The sequence below is a fragment of the Mus musculus genome, chromosome 7, assembly GCF_000001635.26.
Source record: "Mus musculus strain C57BL/6J chromosome 7, GRCm38.p6 C57BL/6J".
In the NCBI taxonomy this organism is placed as follows: Eukaryota; Metazoa; Chordata; class Mammalia; order Rodentia; family Muridae; genus Mus; species Mus musculus.
In genome coordinates, this window is record NC_000073.6 from 41,633,189 (window position 1) to 41,660,415 (window position 27,227).

Sequence of the window (27,227 nt, forward strand, 5' to 3'; positions counted from 1 at the left end):
CTTCCCAGTTGTGTGTTCGCTAAAGGGTGCAGACCTGTTCCAGATCCAGGGAGATTTGCATTTAAGCAGAATTGTGTAGTGGGCAGTGCACATGAGCGACCCTGTGCTCTGAAGCAAGGAGTGCCAACTAAGTGCAAGAAGACAGCCGAGCCAGTTCTGGGAGGAAGAAACAGGTTCTGTGTAAATGTAGATCTCACTGGAGCTCATTCAGGTCCGCACATAGGGCCGAAGGCAGGGCTGGGAGTGACTAGCAGTACTGGTCCCTTCAGTCATGTGCAGCTTAAGGATGCTATCACTCAAACATTGCTAGCCAATCAGAGCTTCCAAGTAGGCAGTCCAATCGAGTGCCAGCGGGAGGCGGGATTTCTTGGCCGCCATGCCACCTTCCAAGCTCTAAGACTGAGGTAGTCGCGTTGGAGACGTTGCTCTGTACGAAGTGCACCGCTGTGACAAATTATGAGGCAAATTATGTGAAGAGAGCGGGTGAGCCTGCAAGCCGCGCTATGGTGAGCAAGGGACCCTTGTCCCCAGATGGGGTGGATCCGATGTGGTGCATCCTCACCGGGGTTGGGGCGGGCCTTTTGGTACTGGCATCAGGATTCCCCCTCCCCGTGGGTTTAGAGTTACTCCCCACCCCCACGCCCTTGCGGGCCTTGGGGGGGGGGGGGGACGACTTGATGAGCTCTGTCCAGCAAGAGGAGTGCCTCGATGTTGGTGACGTCAGTTCCCTGTATGTGAGCACTGGTAGTGTTGTTGGCGTTTCACCACACTGCTAACCTTAAGACCCTCTAGGTTTTCTGTGTTATGTTCTTGATGTTCTGAATGCATGGTGCAGGCTGTATTTAGATTTAGGTTCCCCCCCCCCGGGGTGGGTGGGTGGGAGGGTATAGGGGGGCTTTCGGGATAGCATTTAAAATGTAAATGGAGAAAATATCTAATAAAAAAAAAGGAAAAAAAAAAGAAAAAACGTATTCATTTTTTTTTCCTTTTACAATCTTTTGGGAGAGCACTCCCCATGTTTTAAATCCATATTTATTTATTGCGGGCTGGCAAGTGTGCCAGTGTGCCTGTGGAAGTCAGAGGATAGTTCCTGAGAATAGGTTTCCCACTGTGCTGGCCCCAGGGTTTGAATTCAGGGCAGCAGGCTTGGAGATAGTTACCTTTACTGGGCCTTTCCAGGCCCTCTCCTATTTTAACTTTTTTGAAGGTTTATTTTTATTTTATGTGTATGAGTATGTGCTTGCATGTGTGTATATACCAAATGCATGTGCAGGCCAGAACTGGATTTGGATCTCCAAGAACAGTTTTAGATGCTTTTCAGATGCCACGTGTGTGCTAGAAATTAAACTTGGGTTCTCTTTAAGAGCAACGAGTGGTTTAAACCACTAAGCCGTCTCTTCAGAACCCTAATTATTAGTTTAAGGATTATTTATGTTTTGTATATGTATGTGTCTCTCAGTATAAATGCTACATGTGTGTGATTCCCCACAGAGGCCTGAAGAGGATGTCGGAGGCCTTGAAGGTAATGAATGTTAAATGCTGTCATCAGCCACTGAAGTGAGTGCTGGGAACCAAACTCAGGTTTTCCAAAATAGCACACTCAACTGCTGAGTCATCTCTCCAGCCCTCCGTGTACTTCAGGGGACACTGAGAGACAAGTGTAAAGGTCTCTGGAGAGAGGTGTCCTTCATATCCTCGTCTGTCTGAATCCGTAAGCCCTAGTACTGAGCTTTTCTGTCCTACACAGTTTTCTCTAGGTGGGGCTGAATGGAACTACAGGAAAGTCTGAGATCCTAGCTTGAGTCCCCAAAACCCTCTGTGGCAGTTCCTCTTAACTTCTCTAATGCCAGCCTTTAATACAGTTCCTCATGTTCTTGTGACTCACGACCATAAAATTATTTTTTCATTAATTCATTAATTCATTCATTAAATTTACATTCTGATCAAAACCTCCCTCCCCCTCTCCACCCAATTCCATCTTTACAAATCCCTCCCCACGTTGCCTCCTCTCTTCCTGGGGCATCCAGTCCCAGCAGAACTAAGCACGTCCTTTCCCACTGAGGCCCAACCAGGCAGTTCAGTTAGGGGAAGGAGATCCAGGGGCAGGCAACTAAGTAAAAGACAGCCCCCACTCTAACTGCTAGGGAACTCAGATCAAGACCAAGCTGCTCATCTGCTCCAAATGTGTAGGGGATATAGGTCCAGCCCCTACATGCTTTTTGGTTGGTGGTTCAGTCTCTGTGGGCCCCCATGGTCCCAGGTCTGTTGGTTCTGTAGGTCTTCTTGTGTTATCCTTGATCCTTCTTTCTTGCTCAATCCTATCCCCTACTCTTCCAAGCTCCTCCTGATGTTTGGCTATGGGTGTCTGCATCTGTTTAAATCTGCATGTGACTCCTGTCTACAAGCATAGCTGAGCATTCACTAATAGTGTCAGGGTTGTGTCCCATTTGGGTTGGGTCTCAAGTTGGGGTAGTCATTGGTTCCCTCAGACTCGGCTCCATTTTTATCCCTGCATCTTTTGTAGGGAGAACAAACTGGGTTGAAGATTTTGTCGATGGGGTGATGTCCACCTCCCTCCACTAGAAGTCCTGCCTGGCCACACTAGGTGACCACTTTAATCTCCATATCCTTCACTGGTAGAAAAGAACCTCAGCTAGGGTCACCCCCATAGACTCCCTGAAGCCTCCTCCATCCATGTCTATAGTTAGTCCCAGAGATGTCTTAGAACCATTTCCATTTCTTTGCCCAGCACTCTCCTGCCTACCTCCAGCCATACCTGATCCCCATCTCCACTGCTCTCTTCACCTCCTTTCCCACCCAGTTCCCTCTTTTTTATCCACCTCCAGTGACTATTTTGTTTCTTCTTCATGCATTCCTTCTTGGGCATGCCCTGTTAGTTTCTTTGGTTTTGTGGATTGTAGCATAGGTATCCTGTACTTTACAGTTAATGTCCAATTAATTATAAGTGAGTACATGTCTTTCTGGGTCTGGGTTACCTCACTCAGAATAATATTTTTCAAGTTTCATCCATTGCCTGCAGTTTTCATGATGCTCTTGCTTTTAGTAGCTGAATAGTAGATGTACTACATTTTTTTAAAATCCAATCTTCAGTTGAGGGGCATCTAGATTAATAAAGCTGTTATGAACACGGTTAAGCAAGGATCCTTGTGGTATAATGGAGCATCTTTTGGGTATATGCCCAGGAGTAGGATAGCCAGGTCTTGAGGTAGAAGTATTCCCAGTTTTCTGAGAAACCACCAAATTGATTTCCAGTGGTAGTACAAGTCTGTACTCCAACCAGCAATGAAGGCATGTTCTCCTTGCTACACATCCACACCAGCAGGTGCTGACACTTCAGTTTTTGGTCTTAGCCATTCTGACTGCTTATAAGATGGAATCTCGGAGTCTTTGATTTGCTTTTTTTGATAACTAAGGACATTGAACATTTGTTTAAGTGTTTCATGGCCATTCAAGATTCCTCTGTTGAGAATTCTCTATTGAGTTCTGTACCTCAATTTTAATTGGGTTATTTGGTTTGGTGGTATCTAATTTCTTGAGTATATATATATATATATATATATATATATATATTTTGAATATTAGGCCTCTATTGGATGTAGGATTAGTAAAGATATTTTCCCATAATGTAGGCTTCTATTTTGTCCTATTGATGGTATCTTTAGCCTTACAAAAACTGTCCAGTTTCATGAGGTCCCACTTATTAATTGTTGATCTTAGTACCTGAGCTATTAGTGCTCTGTTCAGGAATTTGTCTACTGTATTCAAGGCAGTTCCCCACTTTCTCTTCTATTAGATTTTTAGTGTGTTTGATTTTATGTTGAAGTCTTTGATCCACTTGGAGTTGAGTTTTTTGCAGGATGATAGCTATGCATTGTCTTAATTGGTGTTTCCATTGCTACGAAGAGACATCATGACCAAGGCAACTCTCATAAAAGGAAACATTTTATTGGGGCTGACTTACAGTTTCTGAAGTTCCATCCATTATCATCATGGTAGGAAGTATGGTAGCATGCAGGTAGACATGATGCAGGAGGAGCCTGGAGTTTATCTTGATTTAAGACTCTCTTCTGTAGGAAGCCTGGAGGAGACTCTCTCTCCACACTGTGTGGAACTTGGGCATAGAGACCTCAGACCCCATTCCCACAGTGAAACACTTCCTGTATAAGGGCATACTTCTTTCAATAAGGCCAAAATCCTAATAGTGCCACTTACCATGGGCCAAGCATATTCAAATCACCACTTGAGGCTATTTGCATTCTTTTACAAGCAGACATCTAGTTAAATCAGGACCATTTGTTGAAGATGCTTTCATTTTTCCAATGTAAGGTTTTGGCTCCTTTGTCAACTATCAAGCATTCATAGTTCATAAGTATATAGGTTTATTTTTGGGTCTTCAATTCTATCAATCAGCCTGTCTGTGTTTATGTGAATACCATGCATTTTAATTAGTATTGCTCTGTAGTGTAGTTTGAAATCAGGGATGGTGATGCCTTCAGAAATTCTCTTATTGTACAGGATTGTTTTAGGTATCCTGGGGTTTTGTTTTTCCATATGAAGTTGAGAATTGCATTTTTAAGGTCTGTAAAAAAATTGTATTGGAATTTTGATGGGAATTGCATAGAATATGTAGATTGCTTTTGGTGAGATGGCTATTTTTACTATGTTAATTCTACAGATCCATGAACTTGGGAGATCTTTCCATCTTTGGATGTCTTCCTTAATTTCTATCTTCAGAGACTTGAAGTTCTTCTCATATAGATCTTTCACTTGCTTGGTTAGAGTTACACCAAGGTATTTTATATTATTTGTGGCTATTGTAAAGGGTGTTATTTCCATAATTTCTTTTCTCATTTGTATAAAGAAGGGCTACTGATTTTGAGTTAATTTTGTATTGAACCACTTTGCTAAATGTGTTTATCACCTGAAGGATTTCTCTGGTAGAAATTTTGGGATCACTTATATACTATCATATCATCTGCAAAAAGCAATATTTTCACTTCTTCCTTTCCGGTTTGTAACCCTTATCTCCTTTACTTGTTTTATTGCTCCAGGTATAACTTCTAGTTCTATGATGAATGGATAGGGAGAGAGTGGACAGCCTTGTCTTGACCCTCATCTAAGGCGAATTGCTCTGTTTCTCTTCCTTTAATTTGATGTTGGCTGTTGGTTTGCATAAATTGCTTTTGTTATGTTTAGGTATGCACTTTGTATCCCTGATTTCTCCAAGACTTTTATTTTTTTACTTTTAAATTATTCGATATTTTCTTTATTTACGTTTCAAATGTTATCCCCTTTCCTGGTTTCTGCTCCGAAAAACCCCCAACCTATCCCCCTTCCCCCTGTTCACCAACCCACCCACTCCCGCTTCCTGGCCATGGCATTCCCCTACACTGGGGCATAGAGTCTTCACAGGACCAAGGGCTTCTTCTCCCATTGATGTCCAACAAGGCCATCCTGTGCTACATATGCAGCTGGAGCCATAGATCTCTCCATGTGTACTCTGGTTGGTGGTTTAATCCCTGGGAGCTCTGGGGGTACTGGTTAGTTCATACTGTTGTTCCTTCTATGGGGCTGCAAGCTCCTTTAGCTCCTTTAGTCCTTTCTCTAGCTCCTTCATTGGGGAACTTGTGTTCAGTCCAATGGTTGGCTGAGAACATCCACCTTTGTATTTGTCAGGCACTGGCAGAGCCTCTCAGGAGACAGCTATATCAGGCTTCTGTCAGTAAGCATTTGTTGGCATCCACAATAGTGTCTGGGTTTGGTGACTGTATATGGGATTTATCCCCAGATGGTGCAGTCTCTGGATGGCCTTTCCTTCAGTCTCTGCTCCACACTTTGTCTCGGCATCTCCTCACATGAGTATTTTGTTCCCCTTCTAAGAAGGACTGAAGTACCCATACTTTGGTCTTCCTTCTTCTTCAGCTTCATGTGATCTGTGAATTGTATTTGGGTATTCTGAGCTTCTGGGCTAATATCTATCTACTTATCAGTGAGTGCATACCATGTGTGTTCTTTTGTGACTGGGTTACCTCACTTAGGATGATATTTTCTAGTTCCATCCATTTGGCTAAGAATTTTATGAATTATTGTTTTTAATAGCTGAGTAGTATTCCATTGTATAAATGTGTACTGGCTGGTTTTGTGTCAACTTGACACAGGCTGGAGTTATCACAGAGAAAGGAGTTTCAGTTGGGGAAATGCCGCCACAAGATCCATCTGTAAGGCATTTTCTCAATTAGTGATCAAGGGAGGAGGCCCCATTGTGGGTGGTGCCATCTCTGGGCTGGTTGTCTTGGTTCTATAAGAGAGCAGGCTGAGCAAGCCAGGAGAGGCAAGCCAGTAAGTAACATCCCTCCATGGCCTCTGCATCAGCTCCTGCTTCCTGACCTGCTTGAGTTCCAGTCCTGCATCCTTTGGTGATAACAGCAGTGTGGAAATGTAAGCGGAATAAACCCTTTTGTCTCCAACTTGCTTCTTGGTCATGATGTTTTATCCAGGAATAGAAACCCTGACTAAGACAAAATGTATCACATTTTCGGTATCTATTCCTCTCTTGAGGGACATATGGGGTCTTTACAGCTTCTGGCTATTATAAATAATGCTGCTATGAACAAAGTGGAGCATGTGTCCTTTTTATATGTTTCTCCAAGAGTTTTAGATGTAGGTGTTTTAGATTTTGTCAAAGGCTTTTTCAACATCTAATGAGATAGTCATGTAACTTTTCTTTCACTTTCTTTTTATAGTGGATTACATTGATCAATTTTCATATATTAAACTATACCTGTATCCCTGGAATGAAGCCGACTTGATTATGGTGGATGAAGTTTTTTATGTGTTCTTAGAATCAGTTTGCCACTATTGAGTACATTTCCATCAGTGTTTATAGTAGAAATTGATCTAAAATCATCTTTCTTTGTTGATTTTTTTATGTTGTTTTTCAGGGTGACTGTGGCCTCATAGAATGAGTTTGGCAAAAATGTTCCTTTTCTTTCTATTTTATGGAATAGTTTGAGGAGTATTGGTATTAACACTCTAGCGAAAGTCTGGTAGAATTCTGCACTAAAACTATCTGCCCCTAGACTTTTTTTGGTTGTGAGACTTTTAATATCTACTTCTATTTTCTTAGGGGTAATAGGACTGTTTAGATAGCTTATCTGATCTTGATTTAACATTGGTGTTATCTGTCTAGAAAACCATTCATTTATTTTAGATTTTCTTTGAGAACTTGTTTGGTGGTTCTAAAAGGGAAATAAATGCAGGTACTCTTATTCTCCTGACCAAAGACCTGTCTTCCTTTTATGATATCTATCTAGAAAATCACCCATTTCATTCAGATTTACCAAGTTTGTGGAGTATAGGTTTTCAAAGTAAGACTGAATGATTCTTTGGATTTCCTCGGTGTCTGTTGTTCTGTCTCCCTTTTCATTTCTGCTTTTGTGAATTGGAGACTGTCTGCCTTTTAGTTAGTTTGGCTAAGGGTTTGTCTATCTTGTTGATTTTCTTAAAGAACCATCTCTGCATTGTTCTTTTGTTTCTAAATCATTCATCTTAGCCCTGTGTTTGATTATTTCCATATATATATATATATATATATATATATTTATATATATACACACACACACACTTATATATATTTCTCACATATATATATATATATATATATATATATATACATTTCTTTTTATATTTTGATCTCAGCACCCTCCATCCCTCCCATGATTACCTATTCCCTTTTCCCTCAGAGAATGAGCACCCCCTCTTGGATACTACACCACCCTGGGACATGTAGGCCCAGCAGGACTAGGACATCTCCCACTGAGGTTCAGATAGGTAATCCAGAAAGGGGGAGGGGATCCAGTGGCAGACAACAGAGATAACCCTGCTTCAATTGTTAGGGGACCCAGATGTTCTTGGTGTAGCTGGTCTCAGATGGGCAGCCTGGGCAGGACAATGGATCTCAGGGGATAGTGCACTTTTCAGCCAACTCAACATGCTGGGGCTGGGGGTGGTGCTACAGTCAGCTTCAGTTTCTATTGTGGCTTTGACCAACACCTCAAAAGGAACTTAAGTCACAAAGAGACTTGTTTCCTTTTCTCTCTTTCCCAGGTGTATTTGATGTCCCAAGACTCCCTAATAGGTACCCGTTTCACCTATCTAAATATCTACTTCTCTTGATTTCCTTATCACAGTTGCAAGAGCTCTGGAGTCATTTCTGTCCAGGCCTTCTTCCTTTGCTGCCTATTTCCCTCTCACTCTCTGATCCTCTTGTGCTTGTGGTAATTAACTGATAGCCCTACAAGCTAAGGAGGTTCTCTGGCCCTATGTAAGGGAGAAGAACTACTTTTCTTCTTTCTGTTGTCTTCCTTTACTTTGTAAGAGTTCTAATTTTCCTTCCTCCTCTCCATTTCTTTCCTGCAAGACTGATGCTGAGACTTATCCTCAACCTGCCCAAATTTTGTCAGTATCACGAATGAAGAGTGGCTGACACTGTTTATCTGCAGTATTCTTCCCAGCCACAGATCCACCTCTGAGTAGTTAGTCATCCTTCAGACTCTCCCAAATGGAATTCCTGAATCAAAAGAATTCATCAGGTTGTCTTTGACAACTTATAGGAATTAATAAAAGTAAAATTTCTGTTCAGAAAATACCCCAACAAAACATAATTTAACAAATCCAACTCCAAATGGTTTTACAAATAGACAGTGCCCTCTTGAAGTTTAATTACAGATAGCCTCTAACCCCAGGGCCACCAACTTGATGATCTATCATAGGACAGGGAGTCCCACCCCAATCCAGCCCCACCCCAGTTCAGTAAGAAGCCAAACTGATTTCATTGCCCATTAATACCACAGCTCTGCCCCCCTCCCTCCCTCCCTCCCTCCCTCCCTCCCTCTCTCCCTTCTCTTTCTTTTCTTTCTTTCTTTCTTTCTTTCTTTCTTTCTTTCTTTCTTTCTTTCTTTCTTTCTTTCTTTCTTTCTTCCTTCCTTCCTTCCTTCCTTCCTTCCTTCCTTTCTTTCTTTCTTTCTTTCTTTCTTTCTTTCTTTCTTTCAATAACTAAGAAGGCTGGAAATATTAGAAAGCCCAACTACCAAATGTGGTGGTACACACCTTTAATCCCAGGACTCAAGATGCAAAGGCAGACAGATATCTGAGTTCAAGGTCAGCTGCTCTACAAAGTAATTCTAAGACATCCAGGGCTGTTACACAGAGGAATCCTGTTTTGGGGGAGGAAAAGAAAAGAAAAGAGGAGAAAAGAAAAGGAAAGAAAAGTCAAGTCTATACCATCTAAGGTAACTGGGCCCTAGCAGATAGAACTATGAACAGGGTGGGCAATACCCAGTCCTCTGATGCCTGGATATCAAGGCAGTTTTACTCTACTCACACATTTACAAAGCTCTGCCTCCCCAACTTAAAGCATTTCTGTGACCCTGGTCATGTAACCTAAAATCCTGCTCCTTCACCTTATCACAAAGCATAAGTTACGTTCTGTGTAAACCTGCTACTGTCTTTTGTAAGACTTTTCCCTTTCCCCCTCAAATAAAAAATCTTTAAGAATGCACAACTTGATGGATGTGGTGGCTCACATCTTTAGCAACAGCACTCAGCGGGTAAAAGTAGGTAGATCTCTATGAGTTTGAGACCAACCTGGCACATAGTGAGTTCCAAGACACTCAGTTGTACATAGTAAGACCCTGACTTTTAAATTTTTTTAAAATTTTTTTATTTTTATTTTTTATTAGATATTTTCTTCATTTACATTTCAAATGCTATCCCAAAAGTCCCCTATACCCTCCCACCCCCCTGCTCCCCATCCCACCCACTCCCGCTTCCTGGCCCTGGCGTTCCCCTGGACTGGGGCATGTGATCTTCGCAAGAGCAAGGCTAGAATCTCGAAGCATGATCTGAAGCAGAGACCAGAGAGGAACACTGCTAATTATCTTGCTTCTCATCCTTACTCAGCCTGCTTTCTTATACAACTCAGAAGTATCTGCCCAGGACTGGTACTAATCACAAATGAACTGAACCCTCAAATGCCAATCATTAATCTGTAAAATGCCCCCACAGAGTTGTCTACAGACCAATCTGATGGTGACATTTTCTCCTTTGATTTTTCTCTTCTTAGATGACTTTCCTGTATTAAGTTGACAAAGATAGCACACATGTCAAGAGAAGGGTCTCAAGACACACCTGGCCTGGGTGGTATAACATTGGTTGCTGTCGAGGTATGAAGACACCTGATATTTTGGCCCACCAGAAACCTGTAATGCCAGCTATTACTAAGAGCTAAGGATCCTGACTTTCTAGGCTTATATAGAAACATAATTGTAGAGTTTACAGTCCTAATATCGTAGTCAACATCTTGAATTAGGTTATAGCTCCATATGATGTCACATAAACAGTCTGAGTGCAGGTAGTGTCATATTGGACAACAGTAAACCGTTTCCTGAATATGCAGTGACCATAAATTCAGAATCAAATGTGATAAATCTAAGCTATTTTCTGAGCACCCTTGGTCATGAGCCACGGGGTGTTTATATTATATATACCATCTTACTACAAAATGGTAATTTTGCCTGAAACACCTACATTCAGAGCTGAGATTGTTGCATGCTATGAACAATGGTGTTTTTATTACTCGTTCAGTTTTCTGCTCTTAGAACAGAATGTTTTAATTCTGGAGAACAAGGACCTTTAGTTTATTACTGTTGCTAAGCATCTAAGTATAAAATTAGTGTGTCTTTTCCTTGTGTAAGGATATTTGATTCGATTTTTTTTAATTTTAAATTATGTGTGGTTTGGTAGGTTTGTGCAGGTTACAGTGTCCATGTACAGGTCATAGGACAATTTGCAGGAAACCATTATTCCCTTCTACCATGTGGGGGTACCCAATAGTCATGATGTAAAGGGAAAGAATGAGACAGAGTGACTTTTAATAGTTCTCTCTAACCTGTGTGAAGTTCCTGAATGAATGTGGTAGGATGAATGTATCTAGGTAGGTAGGGCAGAGGTTGGAAACAGTTTTACATGTAAAAAGGAAGGACAGAGGAAGAGGGGTGAAAGGGGAGGGTAGTAGCTGAATTGGTAGGTAGAGGGGAGGGAGACTCAACAGTTAAGGATGTTTGAGTTTGTGCTTGAAAATGTCGAAAAAAAGGATTTTCAAGAGTATCATTAAGGGCTGGATTTAAGGAAGATGAGCTAGTGAAGAAGCTTTATTAAGAAAACACTATTTCTCTTAAAGCTTTCCGTGAAAGCCTAGATAGGAGGAAACTAGGACTCTAGACCAACAAAGGAGATCTACTTTCAGCATGGTGTTTAATGTGTAATGCTTCAGGCACGTATACAGTAGAACTGTGTTCTTTCTTTTAGAGTGTTGGTATCAAGTTTAGGCCCCATCGCTATGATGGTGTCACAGGGTGAGGGAGAAGGAATGGATGGCATGAGACCCATCCTGGATCCTAAGAGTTCACTGTCCCTTCAAAGAGCAGTCCTAGATTAGGGCAGTCCTCCTGTTTAGCCCTAAGGGATTGCATACAGTGCTTAGGCTGGGGTACTCGACAAAGAAGAGAAGATTTCTAGCTCACAAAAGTGAAACCCAGTTTTATAGAGGAGCCTCTTGTCGTATATATGTGGCCTCAAATTCCTAAAAGTACATAGAATCTTTTTAGTTATTTTATTCTGATTTGACATTTCTCAATGGAAATGCAAACATCATTCCATTATGATTGGGCCTAAAATAAACTGTTTTGGAGCTTCTAAATATTTTTTCTGGGTGTGGTCATATAGGGTATACTCAAATTCCATTTAAGAAGATGTGACATGTGAAAGTTTCTATGAGGGAGGCCAGTTAGACTTCCTCTTCCCTGCCTCAGGACCCCAACCTAAGGAATGTCACAGAGTCCTTGGCAAAATTACACATTCAGCTTCCTCCCTCCAGATAAGAATCAGCTTAGCAAGCACCTGGGATTTTTTTTTAATTTATATATACATACATATATATGTGTATACACACACACATATGTATGTATATATAAATGGATATTTTCTTTGTTTACATTTGAAATGTTTTCTCCTTCCCAGGTTTCCTCTTCAGAAACCCCATCTCATCACCCCTCCCACTGCCTCTGTGAGGGAGCCCCCCCCCCCCCGCCATTCCTATCTTCCCACTCTGGCATTCCCCTACACTGGGGCTTCGAACAGCCTCAGGCCCAAGGCCCTCTCCTTCCACTGATGTCCAACAAGGCCATGCTCTGCCACATGTGAGGCTGGAGCTATGGGTCCCTCCATGTGTACTCTTTGGTTGGTGGTCCAGTCCCTGGGAGCTCGGGGGGGGGGGGGGGAGTGGGGATATCTAGCCAGTTGACACTGTTGCACCTTCCATGGGGCTACAAACCCCCTCAGCTCCTTCAGTCCCTTCTCCAACTCCTCCATCTGGGACCCTGAGCTCAGTCCAATGGTTGGCTGCACACATCCACCTCTGTATTTGTCAGGCTCTGGCAGAGCCTCTCAGGAGACAGCCCTATCAGACTCCCTTCAACAAGCACTTCCCAGCATCCACAATAGCAACTGTATATCAGATGGCTAATATCCACTTATCAGTAAGTGTATACCATGTCTGTTTTTTTGTGACTGAGTTACCTCACTCAGGATGATAATTTCAAGTTCCATCAATTTCCCTGTGAATTTCATGAAGTCATTATTTTTAATAGTTGAGTAGTACTCCATTGTGTAAATGTACCACATTTTCTGTATCCATTCCTCTGTTGAGGGACATCTGGGTTCTTTCCAGTTTTTGGCTATTATAAATATGGCTGGTATGAACATAGTGGAGCTTGTGTCCTTATTACATGTTTGAGCATCTTCTGGGTATATGCCCAGGAGTGGTATAGCTGTGTCCTCAGGTAGTAGTACTATGTCCAATTTTCTGAGGAACCACCAGACTGATTTCCAGAGTGGTTGTACCAGTTTATAATCCCACCAGCAATGGAGGAGTGTTCCTCTTTCTCCACATCCTCACCAGCATCTGCTGTCACCTGAGTTTTTGATCTTAGCCATTCTGGTGTGAGGTGGAATCTCAGGGTTGTTTTGATTTGCATTTCCCTGATGACTAAGGATGTTGAACATTTTTTTACGTGCTCCTCTGCCATACGTGGCTCCTCAGTTGAGAATTCTCTGTTTAGCTCCGTTCCCCATTTTTAAATAGGGTTATTTGGTCTCTGGAATCTAACATTTTGAGTTCTTTGTATATATTGGATATTAGCTCTCTATTGGATGTAGGGTTGGTAAATATCTTTTCCCAATCTGTTGGTTGTTGTTTTGTCCTATTGACAGTATCCTTTAACTTACAGAAGCTTTGTAATTTTATGAGGTCCCATTTGTTGATTCTTGGTCTTAGAGCATAAACCATTGTTGTTCTGTTCATGAAATTTCCCCTGGGTCCATGTGTTCAAGGATTTGCCCCACTTTCTCTTCTATTAGATTTAGTGTATCTGGTTTTAAAGCACCTGGGATTTATGGAATGTCTCTTCATGCAAATGAGGTATTGCCTGAACCTTAAGTCACAATAAAACTTCACCCTAAGATTTATATATAGCCTTGATTTACCCTGAATAAAGGGTATGCACATAAGCCATTACATCGAATATCATCTGAGAGATGATAAGAGGAGAGCTGTAACATTAAAATCCTCAGAGGAGGACCAAGATTCTGTAGACCCTACCCATTCTCAGCTCTTTATCCTTCCAGCCTGGTGTATAGTGGCTTCTGGACACACTAAGGGAGGAAGCAGAACATGGAATCACAAGGAGGCGGACCTTCTAAATACTATAGTTTGTATTAGACTGAGAAGGATAACAGGAATTCAGAAAATGCTACAATACTTGCATAAATCATTTAGGCTGAGTGAATTAATCTTCTAGTTTATGTGCATGAAATCTGTGTTAGAACTTATTATTCCCTTATGACGTCAAAGCTTAAGCTTTTTTATTAGGAATTTCTAAGTACCAGCAACAATGCTCTATAGATGATAGAATGATAGATTTTTTTTTTTAAAATGGAAGGACTAGAGATCCATCTTAAAGAGAAAAATTGGTGTAGCCCAGCAGTATATCCTACTCCCTGTGCCCAGGTATAAGAGGAATCTCAACACTATCTGTAGCCTATCTGTACACGAGATAAAATGTTTGGAGACTACAGAATTCATCAATTTCTTGTCAGTTGAATTTAGATGTATAGTGCCTTACATCTCACAATTTCTCTTGCACATATTTTTGGAGTGCTTTAGGATTTAGTTGTCTTTGAGGATGTGGCTGTGAACTTCACCGAGGAAGAGTGGGCTTTGCTGGATTCTTCTCAGAAGCATCTGTACAGAGATGTAATGCTGGAAATCTACAATAACCTTGCTTGTGTCGGTAAGAGAATCATCATTCCTTCGTTTACTCACTAGAGAACAAGTATTTCCGTTATCCATGTTCTACTGTGTCGTGGCTGTGGAAAGGATAGAATTTGGTGAATAAACCAGACATAGTTACAATGTACACTGAAAGTATAAGATGATAGTTTTTGTGCAATATATAATAATTTTTCATGATTTATCTGACATTCATTTTTAGGAAACAAATGGGAAGACCAAAGCATGGAAGATGAGCACACAAATCCTAGGAGAAGTCAAAGGTAAGGTCCATATAGAGGCAGAGGTTTCATGAGTTAATCTTAATATATTGTGAAATTTAAAGAAAAGGAAATATGCAGAGATTAAACTTAGTCATCTTTAGATCATTTGGAAGCAATTCTAAGAAATGTATTTTAAGACAACTCTGTGGGAACCACATCAGAAAATCACAAGTCCCCTTGATTGCAAACCATTCACCTGTACCAGAATGTTTAAATTTTCTTTTATTTTGGAGTAGTCCATATCCAAGACTGACTAATAATCAAAAAGTGAGCAAAAGCACTATTGCTAATGTGTGTTTCATTATCCTAACAGAATATGTAAGTTTGAGAGACTCTATGAGAGTACTGAAGGTGATCAATCTGGAGAAATCTTCACCAAGACACCAACTCTGACAAACATCTTCCCTGGTCTAAAATCTGAGCTTGATGAAAGTGGCGGGATGCAATATAAATGTGAACAGACTTGGAAAACAGACCTGAATTCTGTTACAAGTATTCCAATATATACACAAAATCTCAGTATGAGTAGGTCTTATAACGTTTGTGCCACATCCTTTGGTTTTCCCAGCTCATTTGGAAGATATCAAGAAACTCCTGTTGGAGAACAGCACTGTGAACAGAAGGTAAAAAACTGTCCTTCAGCTAAATCATTTTACATCCATGAAATGAATGACAATGCAGACATCGATAATGAACACAAACCATTTGGTAGAGCTCCGAGCTCTTTTGGTTCCTGTGAAAGTCGTGGAAGAATTAATACAAGGAAAAAGCCCTATGAATGTAGGCTGTGTAGTAAATCTTTCATGTATCCTTCTTTACTTCAAAAACATGAAATAACTCATTCCAATGAAAAACCCTACGGGTGCCTACAGTGTGGTAAAGCTTTCAGAAATTTCAGTTCTCTTCAAAAACATAAAATAGCTCATACTGAGGAAAAGCCTTATAAATGTCATTATTGTAATAAAGTGTTCATCTGTCAGGGATCACTTCAGTCACATATAAGAGTTCACACTGGGGAAAAGCCTTACGAATGTAAACAGTGTGGGAAAGCCTTTAGAGTTAACAGTTCCTTTTGGCGCCATAAAAAAGTTCATACTGGGGAAAAGCCCTATGAATGTAAACAATGTGGTAAGTCCTTTATTTATCCTTCTCTACTTCAAACACATGAAAGAACTCACAGTGCAGAAAAGCCCTATAGCTGTAAACAATGTGGTAAGGCCTTTAAATCTCACAGTTCCCTTCGAGTCCACGAAAGAAACCATACTGGGAAAAAGCCCTATGAATGTAAACAATGTGGCAGGTCCTTTATTTATCCCTGCTTACTCCAGATTCATGAACGAACTCACAGTGGTGTGAAACCCTACGGATGTAAACAGTGTGGGAAAGCGTTCAGGCGCCTCAGTGACCTTCGAGTCCATGAAAGAACTCATACCGGGGAAAAACCTTATGAATGTAAGCAGTGCGCTAAATCTTTTATTAATCGGTATTTGCTTAAAATGCATCAAAAGTCTCATACTGGCGAGAAACCCTATAAGTGTAAGATTTGCAGCAAAGCCTTCGTTTATCCCTCCTTACTTAAATTGCATGAGAGATCTCACACTGGGGAAAAGCCCTATCCATGTAAACAATGTGATAAAGCCTTCATTTTTCCCTCCTTACTTAAACTGCATGAAAGAACTCACACTGGGGAAAAACCCTATGCCTGTAAACAGTGTGGTGAAGCCTTCAAAAGTTACAACTCCCTTCAGAGACATAAAAGAATTCATACTGACGTAAAGGCTTATGTATGTAAACACTGTAGCAAAGCCTTCATATGCCAGAGGTCCCTTCAGTTACATAATAGAACTCATACCGGAGAAAAACCATATAAATGTGAACAGTGTGGTAACTCCTTCAGATATCACAATTCCCTTCAAAGACATAAAATAATTCACACTGGGAAAAACCTCTATGAATGTAAACAGTGTGACAGGTCCTTCATTTATCCATATTTACTCCAAATACATGATAGAACGCACTCTGGGGGAAAACCATATGAATGTACACAGTGTGGTAAGTCCTATATTTATCCTTCTCTACTTCGAATACATGAAAGGACTCACAGTGCAGAAAAACCCTATAGCTGTAAACAATGTGGTAAGGCCTTTAAATCTCACAGTTCCCTTCGGGTCCATGAAAGAAACCATACTGGGGAAAAGCCCTATGAATGTAAACAATGTGGCAGGTCCTTTATTTATCCTTGCTTACTCCAGACCCATGAAAGAATTCACAGTGGTGTGAAACCCTACGAATGTAAACAGTGTGGGAAAGCCTTTAGAGGTCATAGTTCCTTTCGGGTCCATAAAAAACTTCACAGTGGGGAAAAGCCCTATGAATGCAAACAATGTGGTAAGTGCTTCATTTATCCATCCTTACTTCGAATGCATGAAAGAACTCATAGTAGTGAAAAACCCTATGATTGTAAACAATGTGGTAAGGCCTTTAAATCTCGTAGTTCCCTCCGAGAACATGAAAGAAACCATATTGAGGAAAAATCCTATCAGTGTCAACAGTGTGGTAAAATCTTCAGACGTTATAGTTCATTTCAAAACCATAAACAAATCCATGCTATACAAAAACTCAATGAATGCAAACAATGTGGTAAGATCTTCATTTATCCTTCTTTTCTTCAGAGGCATGAAAGAACTCACATTTGTGAAAGAACCCTATGTATGTAAACAATGTGATTAAATCTTTGCCATATCACAATTCTTTTAGGAGAGGTAAATCTCATTTGGGAGAATAGATATTGAATAATGTGATAAATTCTTTTTACAGTTATCAACTGCAGAGAAAAATTTATATGTAACAGTATGAGTATAAAGTGGGATAGCCTTCTGAAGTAATCATCCTTTTCAAATGTATGGAATAACTCATAATGAAGTAGAACCATGTTTCCTACGACATTAAAAAATTGTTATGTTAGAAGGGAATTCTGTGAATATAAACAATGTGAAAACTCATATGTGGTGAAAATTTTGGAGTTTTTTTTATTTTTAAAAGATGGAAATATTATAAGAATATGTTTTCATTTTTCTCCCAGATATGGAGTATGGGGCTGCGTCACAGCAACTGATTATGATTTGCCTTGTGTTCTAGGAGGGGTATGGTTTTTTTCAGCTGCAGGTTGTTTCTGTGATTACGTGACATTTGGAATTCTGGGGACTTTTCAGAGGGTATATAAATGCTGGGGCCCCAAGACACGAGGCTGTTGGTGGTGGGTTGCTGGTTGCTCTTGGTCACCATTTGTTATGTAGTCTGTGCAAAGAAACCAAAAGCAGTTAGAGATCCTGACAGCAATGATCAAACTTGCCCCCAGGACCTCCACACCCCTAATAAGCAGGAAATAGTCTAATAATGACATCGCTCCCTTTCCCCCACATCCTTGTTTTCCTTGTTTTTTTTTTTTTTTTTTTTTGAGACACCAGCACAAAATGTATTGCAGCTGCTTCCACTGGGATGTCTCTTGCTCTGCTCCCAGAGAAGATTTTCTGGTTTTTCTTTTTCTTCCTCCTGTATTCTTTTTCAAAAAAAGTTTGGGAGAATAGATGGAAACACTGCAGCTGGAAATGGAGGAACTCGGAAAACAATAAATGGCTGACATGGGAAAACAAAAGTGTTCACTTTGCTCTGTCTTTTCTGAAAAGTTTGCAGAGGTGGCTGTGCAACTGGAAAAAAATGTGGGTGGAAGTGAAAGTGCTACAGAGGCAAGAAGCACCAGAAACGGGAGAACAAAAAGGCTAAGTCCCAGAGATTAAACAAAGGAGTGGGAGTTTCCAGAGGAGGAAAGAGAGAAAGAAACTGTACCAGAAGTCTGTTAGGTCAGAGAAAAGCTGACAAGGCAAGAGGACAATCTGATGAAACAGCCCATTGCAAAAGAAAGGGTTCATCTCAAACATGGCCCCAGGTTATGAAATCATCAGCTTTCCCAGTAGTCATACGTCATATATGCCTGCTAATGGGGAGGAACAAGGTTATGACAAGATAGGACGGTGTCCCATAGAAATGATAAATCTAAGGAATTTTAAAGAGGCTGTGATTTCAAATAGGATGCACTTGTCATATATAAAACAAATTCTAAACAACTAGATTATTCAAAATAGAACTATTCTCCAAGACTGGAAGGGATTGGTGACAGCTGTACTGGAGGCCAGTCCACAGTCACAGCGATTAATGTGGAGGGAAAGAGCTGTGCACATTGAACAGCAAAATAGAGGGGAATGAGTATAATATAGTCATAGATTAGTGTCTGGTGAAGGGCAGTACACTAATATAAAAGAACAAATTCAATTTGGTGATACTACTACAGAACAATGACATTTACTGGCCCTAGGAGCTTCGGACAAAATTGCAACATGCAGTGAAACGTCCTCCTCATTTACAAAGGTTATACCAGGCTCTGAAGAGGCAAAGTTTAGAGCTGAGATGGAACAATGGACCATCCAGAGGCTGCCCCACCCGGGGATCCATCCCATAAACAGCCCCCAAACTCATATACTATTGCATAAGCCAGCAAGATATTGCTGACAGGACCCTGATATAGCTGTCTCTTGTGAGTCTATACCAGTGCCTGGCAAATACAGAAATGAATGCTCACAGTCTTCTATTGGATGGAACACAGGGCCCCCAATTGAGGAGCTAGAGAAAGTATTCAAGAGGCTGAAGGGGTCTGCAACCCTAGAGGAGGAACAACAATATGATCCATATGTAGCAGAAGATGGCCTAGTCAGCCATCATTGGGTCTTCCCAATGATGGGTCTCTCTTGAGGCCCTTGGTCTTGTGAAGATTATATGCCCCAGTACAGGGGAATGCCAGGACCAGGAAGCAGGAGTGGGTGGGTTGGGGAGCAGGGCAGGGGGAGGGTATAGGGGACTTTCAGGATAGCTTTTTAAAATGTAAATGAAGAAAATATCTACTAATAAAAAATTTGATTGCATTGAATCTGTAGATTCTTTTGGTAAAATGGCAATATTCACTATGTTAATCCTGACTGTTCATGAACATGGGAAATATTTCCATCTTCTGATATCTTCTTCAATTTCTTTCTTCAGGGACTTGAAGTTCTTGTCATATGGATATTTCATTTGCTTGCCTAGAGTTACACCAACATGTTTTATATTATTCATTACTATTGTAAAGGGTGTTGTTTCCCTAATTTCTTTTTTTTTAATTTTTTTATTAGGTTTCTTCCTCATTTACATTTCCAATGCTAACCCAAAAGTCCCCCATACGCACCAACCCCCACTCCCCTACCCCCCACTCCCCCTTTTTGGCCCTGGCGTTTCCCTGTACTGGGGCATATAAAGTTTGTACATCCAATGGGCCTCTCTTTCCAGTGATGGCCGACTAGGCCATCTTTTGATACATATGCAGCTAGAGACAAGAGCTCCGGGGTACTGGTTAGTTCATATTGTTGTTCCACCTATAGGGTTGCAGTTCCCTTTAGCTCCTTGGGTACTTTCTCTAGCTCCTCCATTGGGGGCCCTGTGATCCATCCAATAGCTTACTGTGAGCATCCACTTCTGTGTTTGCTAGGCCCCAGCATAGTCTCACAAGAGACAGCTATATCTGGGTCCTTTCAGCAAAATCTTGCTAGTGTGTGCAATGGTGTCAGCGTTTGGAAGCTGATTATGGGATGGATCCCTGGATATGGCAGTCTCTAGATGGTCCATCCTTTCGTCAAAGCTCCAAATTTTGTCTCTGTAACTCCTTCCATGGGTGTTTTGTTCCCAATTCTAAGAAGGGGCAAAGTGTCCACACTTTGGTCTTCGTTCTTCTTGAGTTGCATCCATTTAGCAAATTGTATCTTATATCTTGGCTATCCTAGGTTTTGGGCTAATATCCACTTATCAGTGAGTACATATTGTGTGAGTTCCTTTGTGATTGGGTTACCTCACTCAGGATGATGCCCTCCAGGCCCATCCATTTGCCTAGAAATTACATAAATTCATTCTTTTTAATAGCTGAGTAGTACTCCATTGTGTAAATGTACCACATTTTCTGTATCCATTCCTCTGTTGAGGGGCATCTGGGTTCTTTCCAGCTTCTGGCTATTATAAATAAGGCTTCAATGAGCATAGTGGAGCATGTGTCCTTCTTACCGGTTGGGACATCTTCTGGATATATGCCCAGGAGAGGTATTGCTGGATCCTCCAGTAGTACTATGTCCAATTTTCTGAGGAACCGCCAGACTGATTTCCAGAGTGGTTGTACAAGCTTGCAATCCCACCAACAATGGAGGAGTGTTCCTCTTTCTCCACATCCTCGCCAGCATCTGCTGACACCTGAATTTTTGATCCTAGCCATTCTGACTGGTGTGAGGTGGAATCTCAGGGTTATTTTGATTTGCATTTCCCTGATGATTAAGGATGTTGAATATTTTTTCAAGTGCTTCTCTGCCATTCGGTATTCCTCAGGTGAGAATTCTTTGTTCAGCTCTGAGCCCCATTTTTTAATGGGGTTATTTGATTTTCTGGAGTCCACCTTCTTGAGTTCTTTATATATATTGGATATTAGTCCCCTATTTGATTTGGGATAGGTAAAGATCCTTTCCCAATCTGTTTGTGGTCTTTTTGTCTTATTGATGGTGTCTTTTGCCTTGCAGAAGCTTTGCAACTTTATTAGGTCTTATTTATCGATTCTCGATCTTACAGCACAAGTCATTGCTGTTCTATTCAGAATTTTTCCCCTGTACCCCTATCTTCAAGGCTTTTCTCTACTTTCTCCTCTATAAGTTTCAGTGTCTCTGGTTTTATGTGGAGTGCCTTAATCCTCTTAGATTTGACCTTAGTACAAGGAGATAGAAATGGATCAATTTGCATTCTTCTACATGATAACCACCAGCTGTGCCAGCACCATTTGTTGAAAATGCTGTCTTTTTTCCACTGGATGGTTTTTGCTCCCTTGTCAAAGATCAAGTGACCATAGGTGTGTGGGTTCATCTCTGGGTCTTCAATTCTCTTCCATTGGTTTACTTGTCTGTCACTATACCAGTACCATGCAGTTTTGATCACAATTGCTCTGTAGTACAGCTTTAGGTCCGGCATGGTGATTCCACCAGAGGTTCTTTTATCCTTGAGAAGAGTTTTTGCTATCCTAGGTTTTTTGTTATTCCAGATGAATCTGCCGATTGCCCTTTCTAATTTGTTGAAGAATTGAGTTGGAATTTTGATGGGGATTGCATTGAATCTGTAGATTGCTTTTGGCAAGATAGCCATTTTTACTATATTGATCCTGCCAATCCATGAGCATGGGCGATCTTTCCATCTTCTGAGATATTCTTTAAATTCTTTCTTCAGAGACTTGAAGTTCTTATCATACAGATCTTTCACTTTCTTAGTTAGAGTCACGCCAAGATATTTTATATTATTTGTGACTATTGAGAAGGGTGTTGTTTCCCTAATTTCTTTCTCAGCTTGTTTACTCTTTGTGTACAGAAAGGCCATTGACTTGTTTGAGTTAATTTTATATTCAGCTACTTCATTGAAGCTGTTTATCAGGTTTAGGAGTTCTGTGGTTGAATTTTTAGGGTCACTTATATATACTATCATATCATCTGCAAAAAGTGATATTTTGACTTTCCTTTCCAATTTGTATCCCCTTGATCTCCTTTTGTTGTCGAATTGCTCTGGCTAGGACTTCAAGTACAATGTTGAATAGGTAGGGAGAGAGTGGACATCCTTGCCTAGTCCCTGATTTTAGTGGGATTGCTTCCAGCTTCTCACCATTTACTTTGATGTTGGCTACTGGTTTGCTGTAGATGGCTTTTATCATGATTAGGTATGGGCCTTGAATTCCTGATCTTTCCAAGACTTTTATCATGAATGGTGTTGGATTTTGTCAAATGCTTTCTCAGCATCTAACAAGATGATCATGTGGTTTTTGTTTTTGAGTTTGTTTATATACTGGATTACATTGATGCATTTCCGTATATTGAACAATCCCTGTATCCCTGGGATGAAACCTACTTGGTCATGATGGATGATTGTTTTCATGTGTTCTTGGATTCGGTTAGCGAAAACTTTATTGAGGAGTTTTGCATCGATATTCATAAGGGAAATTGGTCTGAAGTTCTCAATCTTTGTTGGATCTTTTTGTGGTTTAGGTATCAGAGTAATTGTGGCTTCATAGAATGAGTTGGGTAGAGTACCTTCTGTTTCTATTTTGTGGAATCATTTGTATAAAGGAAGGATACTGATTTCTTTGAGTTAATTTTGTATCTAGCTACTTAGTTGAAGGTGTTCTTCAGCTGTAAGTGTTCTCTGGTAGAAATTAGGGGGTCACTCATCTATACTATCATATCATCTGTAAATAGAGATACTTTGACGTCTTTCCAATTTTTATCCCCTTGATATTTTTTAGTTGTGATTTTGCTCCACTTAGACTTTTAATTACTGTATTGAACAGATAGTAAGAGAGTGGACAGCCTTGTCTTGTCCCTGATTTTACTGGAATTGTTTTAAGATTCTTTCCTTTTAGTTTGAGGTTGGATGTTGGCTTCCCGTATATTGCTTTGATTATGTTTAGGTATGTGCCCTGTATTCCTGATTTCTCTAATGTCTTTAAACATGAAAAGGTGTTGGATTTTATCAAAGTTTTTTTTTCAGTGTTTAATGAGATAATCATGGGATTTTTTTTCTTTCAGTTTTTTAATTTGATGGATGTTCATATATTGAACCATCCCTTCATCCCTGGGATGAAGCCTACTTTATCCTGATGGGAGAAGTCATTGATGTGTTCCTAGATTCAGGGTGTAAGTATTTTATTGAGTATTTTTGCATCAATGTTCATAAGAGAAATAGTCTGAAATTCTCTCTTTTTTTTCTTGAGACTTTGTGTGGTTTAGGTAACAGAGTAACTGTTTCATCATAGAATGAGTTTGACAGTAATCCTTCTGTTTCTATTTTGTGGAATAGTTTGAGGAGTATTGGTATTAGCTCATCTTTGAAAGTCTGATGGAATTCTGAACTAAAACCATCTGGCCCTAGGCTCTTTTTGGTTGGGAGACTTTTAATGACTGTTAGTATTTGTTTAGGAGTTATGGGGATGTTCAGATAATTTACCTGATCATGATGTAACTTTGGTAAATGATATTTATCTGGAAATCATCCATTGCATTAAGATTTTCCAATTTTGTGGAGTACAAGCTTTTGAAATAAGACCTAGTTATTATTATTATTCTAATTTTCTAAGTGACAGGTGATCTGTATTCCTTTTTATTACTGAGTTTGTTTATTTGGATACTGTCTTTCTGTCTCTTGGTGAGATAGCTAAGTATGTGTCTATCCTTTTGATTTTCTCCAAGTACTAGGTCTTGGTTTCATTGATGGTTTATATTGTTTCCTTTTTTCTAACTGATTGAGTTTAGCCCTGGTTTTGATGATTTCCTGCCTTCTCCTTTTGACATATTTGTTTCTTTTTTCCCTGGAGCTTTCAGGTATACTTTAAAATTGCTGATATGAGAACTTTTTAATTTACTTATGGGGGCACTTAGTGCTATGAACTTTCCTTTTCGCAGTGGTGGTTGTTTATGGGATGGATTCCCAGGTGGGGCAGTCTCTGGATGGCCATTCCTTCAGTCTCTGCTATGAACTTTGTCTCTGTAACTCCTTCCATGGTTATTTTGTTCCCCCTTCTAAGAAGGACTGACGTATACACACTGTGGTCTTCCTTCTTCTTGAGCTTCATGTGGTCTGTGGACTATATCTTGGGTATTCTGAAATTTTGGGCCAACATCTACTTTTCAGTGAGTGCATACCATGTGTGATCTTTTGTGATTGGGTTACTTCACTCTGGTTGATATTTTCTAGTTCCATCCATTTGCCTAAGAAATTCAAGAATTCATTGTTTTTAATAGCTGAGTAATACTCCATTTTGTAGAAATCTGGGTTATTTCCAGCTTCTGACTCTCATAAATAAGGCTGCTATGACTATAGTGGAGCATGTGTCCTTATTACATGGTGGAGAATCTTCTGGGTATATTCCCAGGAGTGGTATAGCTGGGTTCTCAGCTAGCACTATGTCCAATTTTCTGAGGAACTGCCAAACTGATTTCTAGAGTTGTTGTACCAGCTTGCAATCCCACCAGCAATGGAGGAGTGTTCCTCTTTTCCCACATCCTCGACAACATCTGCTGTCACCTGAGTTTTTAATCTTAGCCATTCTGACTGGTGTGAGGTGGAATCTCAGGGTTGTTTTGATCTGATAGGATGAATGGGATTATTTCAATCTTCTTGTATGTGTTGAGGTCTGTTTTGTGATCAATTTTATGCTCAATTTTGGAGAAGGTACTGTGAGGTGCTGAGAAGAAGGTATATTCCTTTGTTAGTAGGATAAGATGTTCTATAGCTATGTTAAATCGTTTTGGTTCATTCATAACTTCTGTTAGTTTCACTGTGTCTCTGTTTAGTTTCTGTTTGCAAGGTCAGTCTATTGATGAGAGTGGGGTATTGAAGTCTCTCACTATTATTGTGTGAGGTGCAATGGGTGCTTTGAGCTTTAGCAAAATTTCACTTATGAATGTGGATGCCCTTTTATTTGGAGCATAGATGTTCAGAATTGAGAGTTCATCTTGGTAGCTTTACCTTTGATGTGTATAAAGTGTCCCTCCTTTTTTTTTTTTTGATAACTTTAGATTGAAAGTTGATTTTATTGGAAATTAGAATGGCTACTTCAGCTTTTTTCTTGGGATCATTTGCTTGAAAAATTGTTTTGCAGCCTTTCACTCTGAGGTAGTGTCTGTCTTTGTCACTAAGGTGGGTTTCCTGTAAGCAGCAAAATGTTGGGTCTTGTTTATTTATCCAGTTCTGTTTGTTTATGTCTTTTTATTGAGAAATTATATCCATTAATATTAAGAGATATTAAAGAATCATGATTATTGCTTCCTGTTATTTTTGTTGTTAGATGTGGAATTATGTTTATGTGGCTATCTTCTTTATGGTTTGTTAAAAGAACATTATTTTCTTGCTACTTCTAGGGTGTAGTTTCCCTCCTTGTGTTGGAGTTTTCCATTTATTATCCTGTGAGGTGCTGGATTTGTGGAAAGATATTATATAAATTTTTTTTGTCATGGAATACCTTGGTTTCTCCATCTATGGCAATTGAGAATTTTTCTGCATATAGGAGCCTGGTCTGGCATTTTTGTTCTCTTAGGACCTGTATGACATCTGCCAAAATCTTCTGGCTTTCATAGTCTCTGGTGAGAAGTTTGGTGTAATTCTGATAGGTATGCCTTTATATGTTACTTGACCATTTTTCCTTACTGCTTTTAATATTCTTTACTTGTTTTGTGCATTTGGAGTTTTGACTATTATGCGACAGGAGGAATTTATTTTCTGGTCCAATCCATTTGGAGTTCTGTAGGCTTCTTGTATGTTCATGGGCATCTAATTCTTTAGGTTAGGATAGTTTTGTTTTATAATTTTGTTGAAGATATTTACTGACCCTTTAATTTGGGAGTCTTCACTCTCTCCTGTCTTAGTCAGGGTTTTTATTCCTGCACAAACATCATGACCAAGAAACAAGTTGGGGAGGAATGGGTTTATTTGGCTTACACTTCCATACTGCTGTTCATCACCAAAGGAAGTCAGGACTGGAACTCAAGCAGGTCAGGGAGCAGGAGCTGATGCAGAAGCCACGGAGGGATGTTCTTTACTGGCTTGCTTCCCCTGGCTTGCTCAGCCTGCTCTCTTATAGAACCAAGATTACCGGCCCAGAGATGGTCCCACCCACAAGGGACCTTTCCCCCTTGATCACTAATTGAGAAAATGCCTTACAGTTGGATCTCATGGAGGCATTTCCTCAACTGAAGCTCCTTTTTCTGTCAAGTTGACACAAAACTAGCCAGTACAATTGTCGCCTTGCCATCTTGACACAAAAACACATCACTAGTAAGCCTCAACCCTTAATTTCTTATTCATCCCCAAGATCTAAACAACTCTAAAAGTTCCACAGTCTTTACATACATCACAATCAAAAGCAAAAATCAGTCTCCAACCATCCAATGTCTGGGATCCAATTCATGATCTTCAGGACTCCTCCAAGGGCTTGGGCCACTTCTCCAGTCATGCCCTTTGTAGTACACTCCGCGTCCTCTAGGCTTCAGAATCCTGTACTCCACTGCTGCTGCTCTTGGTGGTCATCTCATGGTACTGGCATCTCCAAAACACTGCATGACCTCTTCAGTCCTGTGCCGTCAATTGCAACTGAGGCTGCACCTTCACCACCTGGCCTTCCATGGCCTCTCACAGTGCCAAACCTCGGCCCCTTCATGCCTTCAAAACCAGTACCACCTGAGCAACCCTTACACATACCAAGTCCTGCTCCAGCAGGAGTACAACCATGGTTATCTCTGGAACACAGCCTCTTTTTGCTTTCAGAAAACACTTCCCAGAAGATGTCCAACTCAATGATGATGGTCTCTTCTTAATCACCGCTAATCTTAGCTGTAGCTAACCAGCATCAATAGTCCCAGTAATGCCAAAGTTTTGCTTTAGTA

The 27,227-nt window shown here is 40.3% G+C and overlaps 1 protein-coding gene across 9 annotated transcripts; it reads left to right on the forward strand.

The window, feature by feature from the left end:
* The first annotated feature begins 342 nt into the window (after window positions 1-342).
* On the forward strand, window positions 343-17,693 carry Zfp788 (zinc finger protein 788). 9 transcript variants are annotated; one of them, NM_023363.3, is made up of 6 exons: window positions 343-506; window positions 1,492-1,522; window positions 10,145-10,244; window positions 14,295-14,429; window positions 14,631-14,691; window positions 15,005-17,693. In NM_023363.3, exons 4-6 carry the CDS (start codon window positions 14,396-14,398, stop codon window positions 17,406-17,408), a joined length of 2,499 nt encoding a protein of 832 aa, NP_075852.1. In that variant the 5' UTR covers window positions 343-506; window positions 1,492-1,522; window positions 10,145-10,244; window positions 14,295-14,395; the 3' UTR covers window positions 17,409-17,693. The 9 variants fall into 9 exon arrangements, with proteins under 9 accessions (NP_075852.1, NP_001347604.1, NP_001347612.1 ...); NM_001360675.1 differs by having other exon boundaries at window positions 14,303-14,429; NM_001360683.1 differs by lacking the exon at window positions 10,145-10,244.
* Window positions 17,694-27,227: the final 9,534 nt, after the last annotated feature.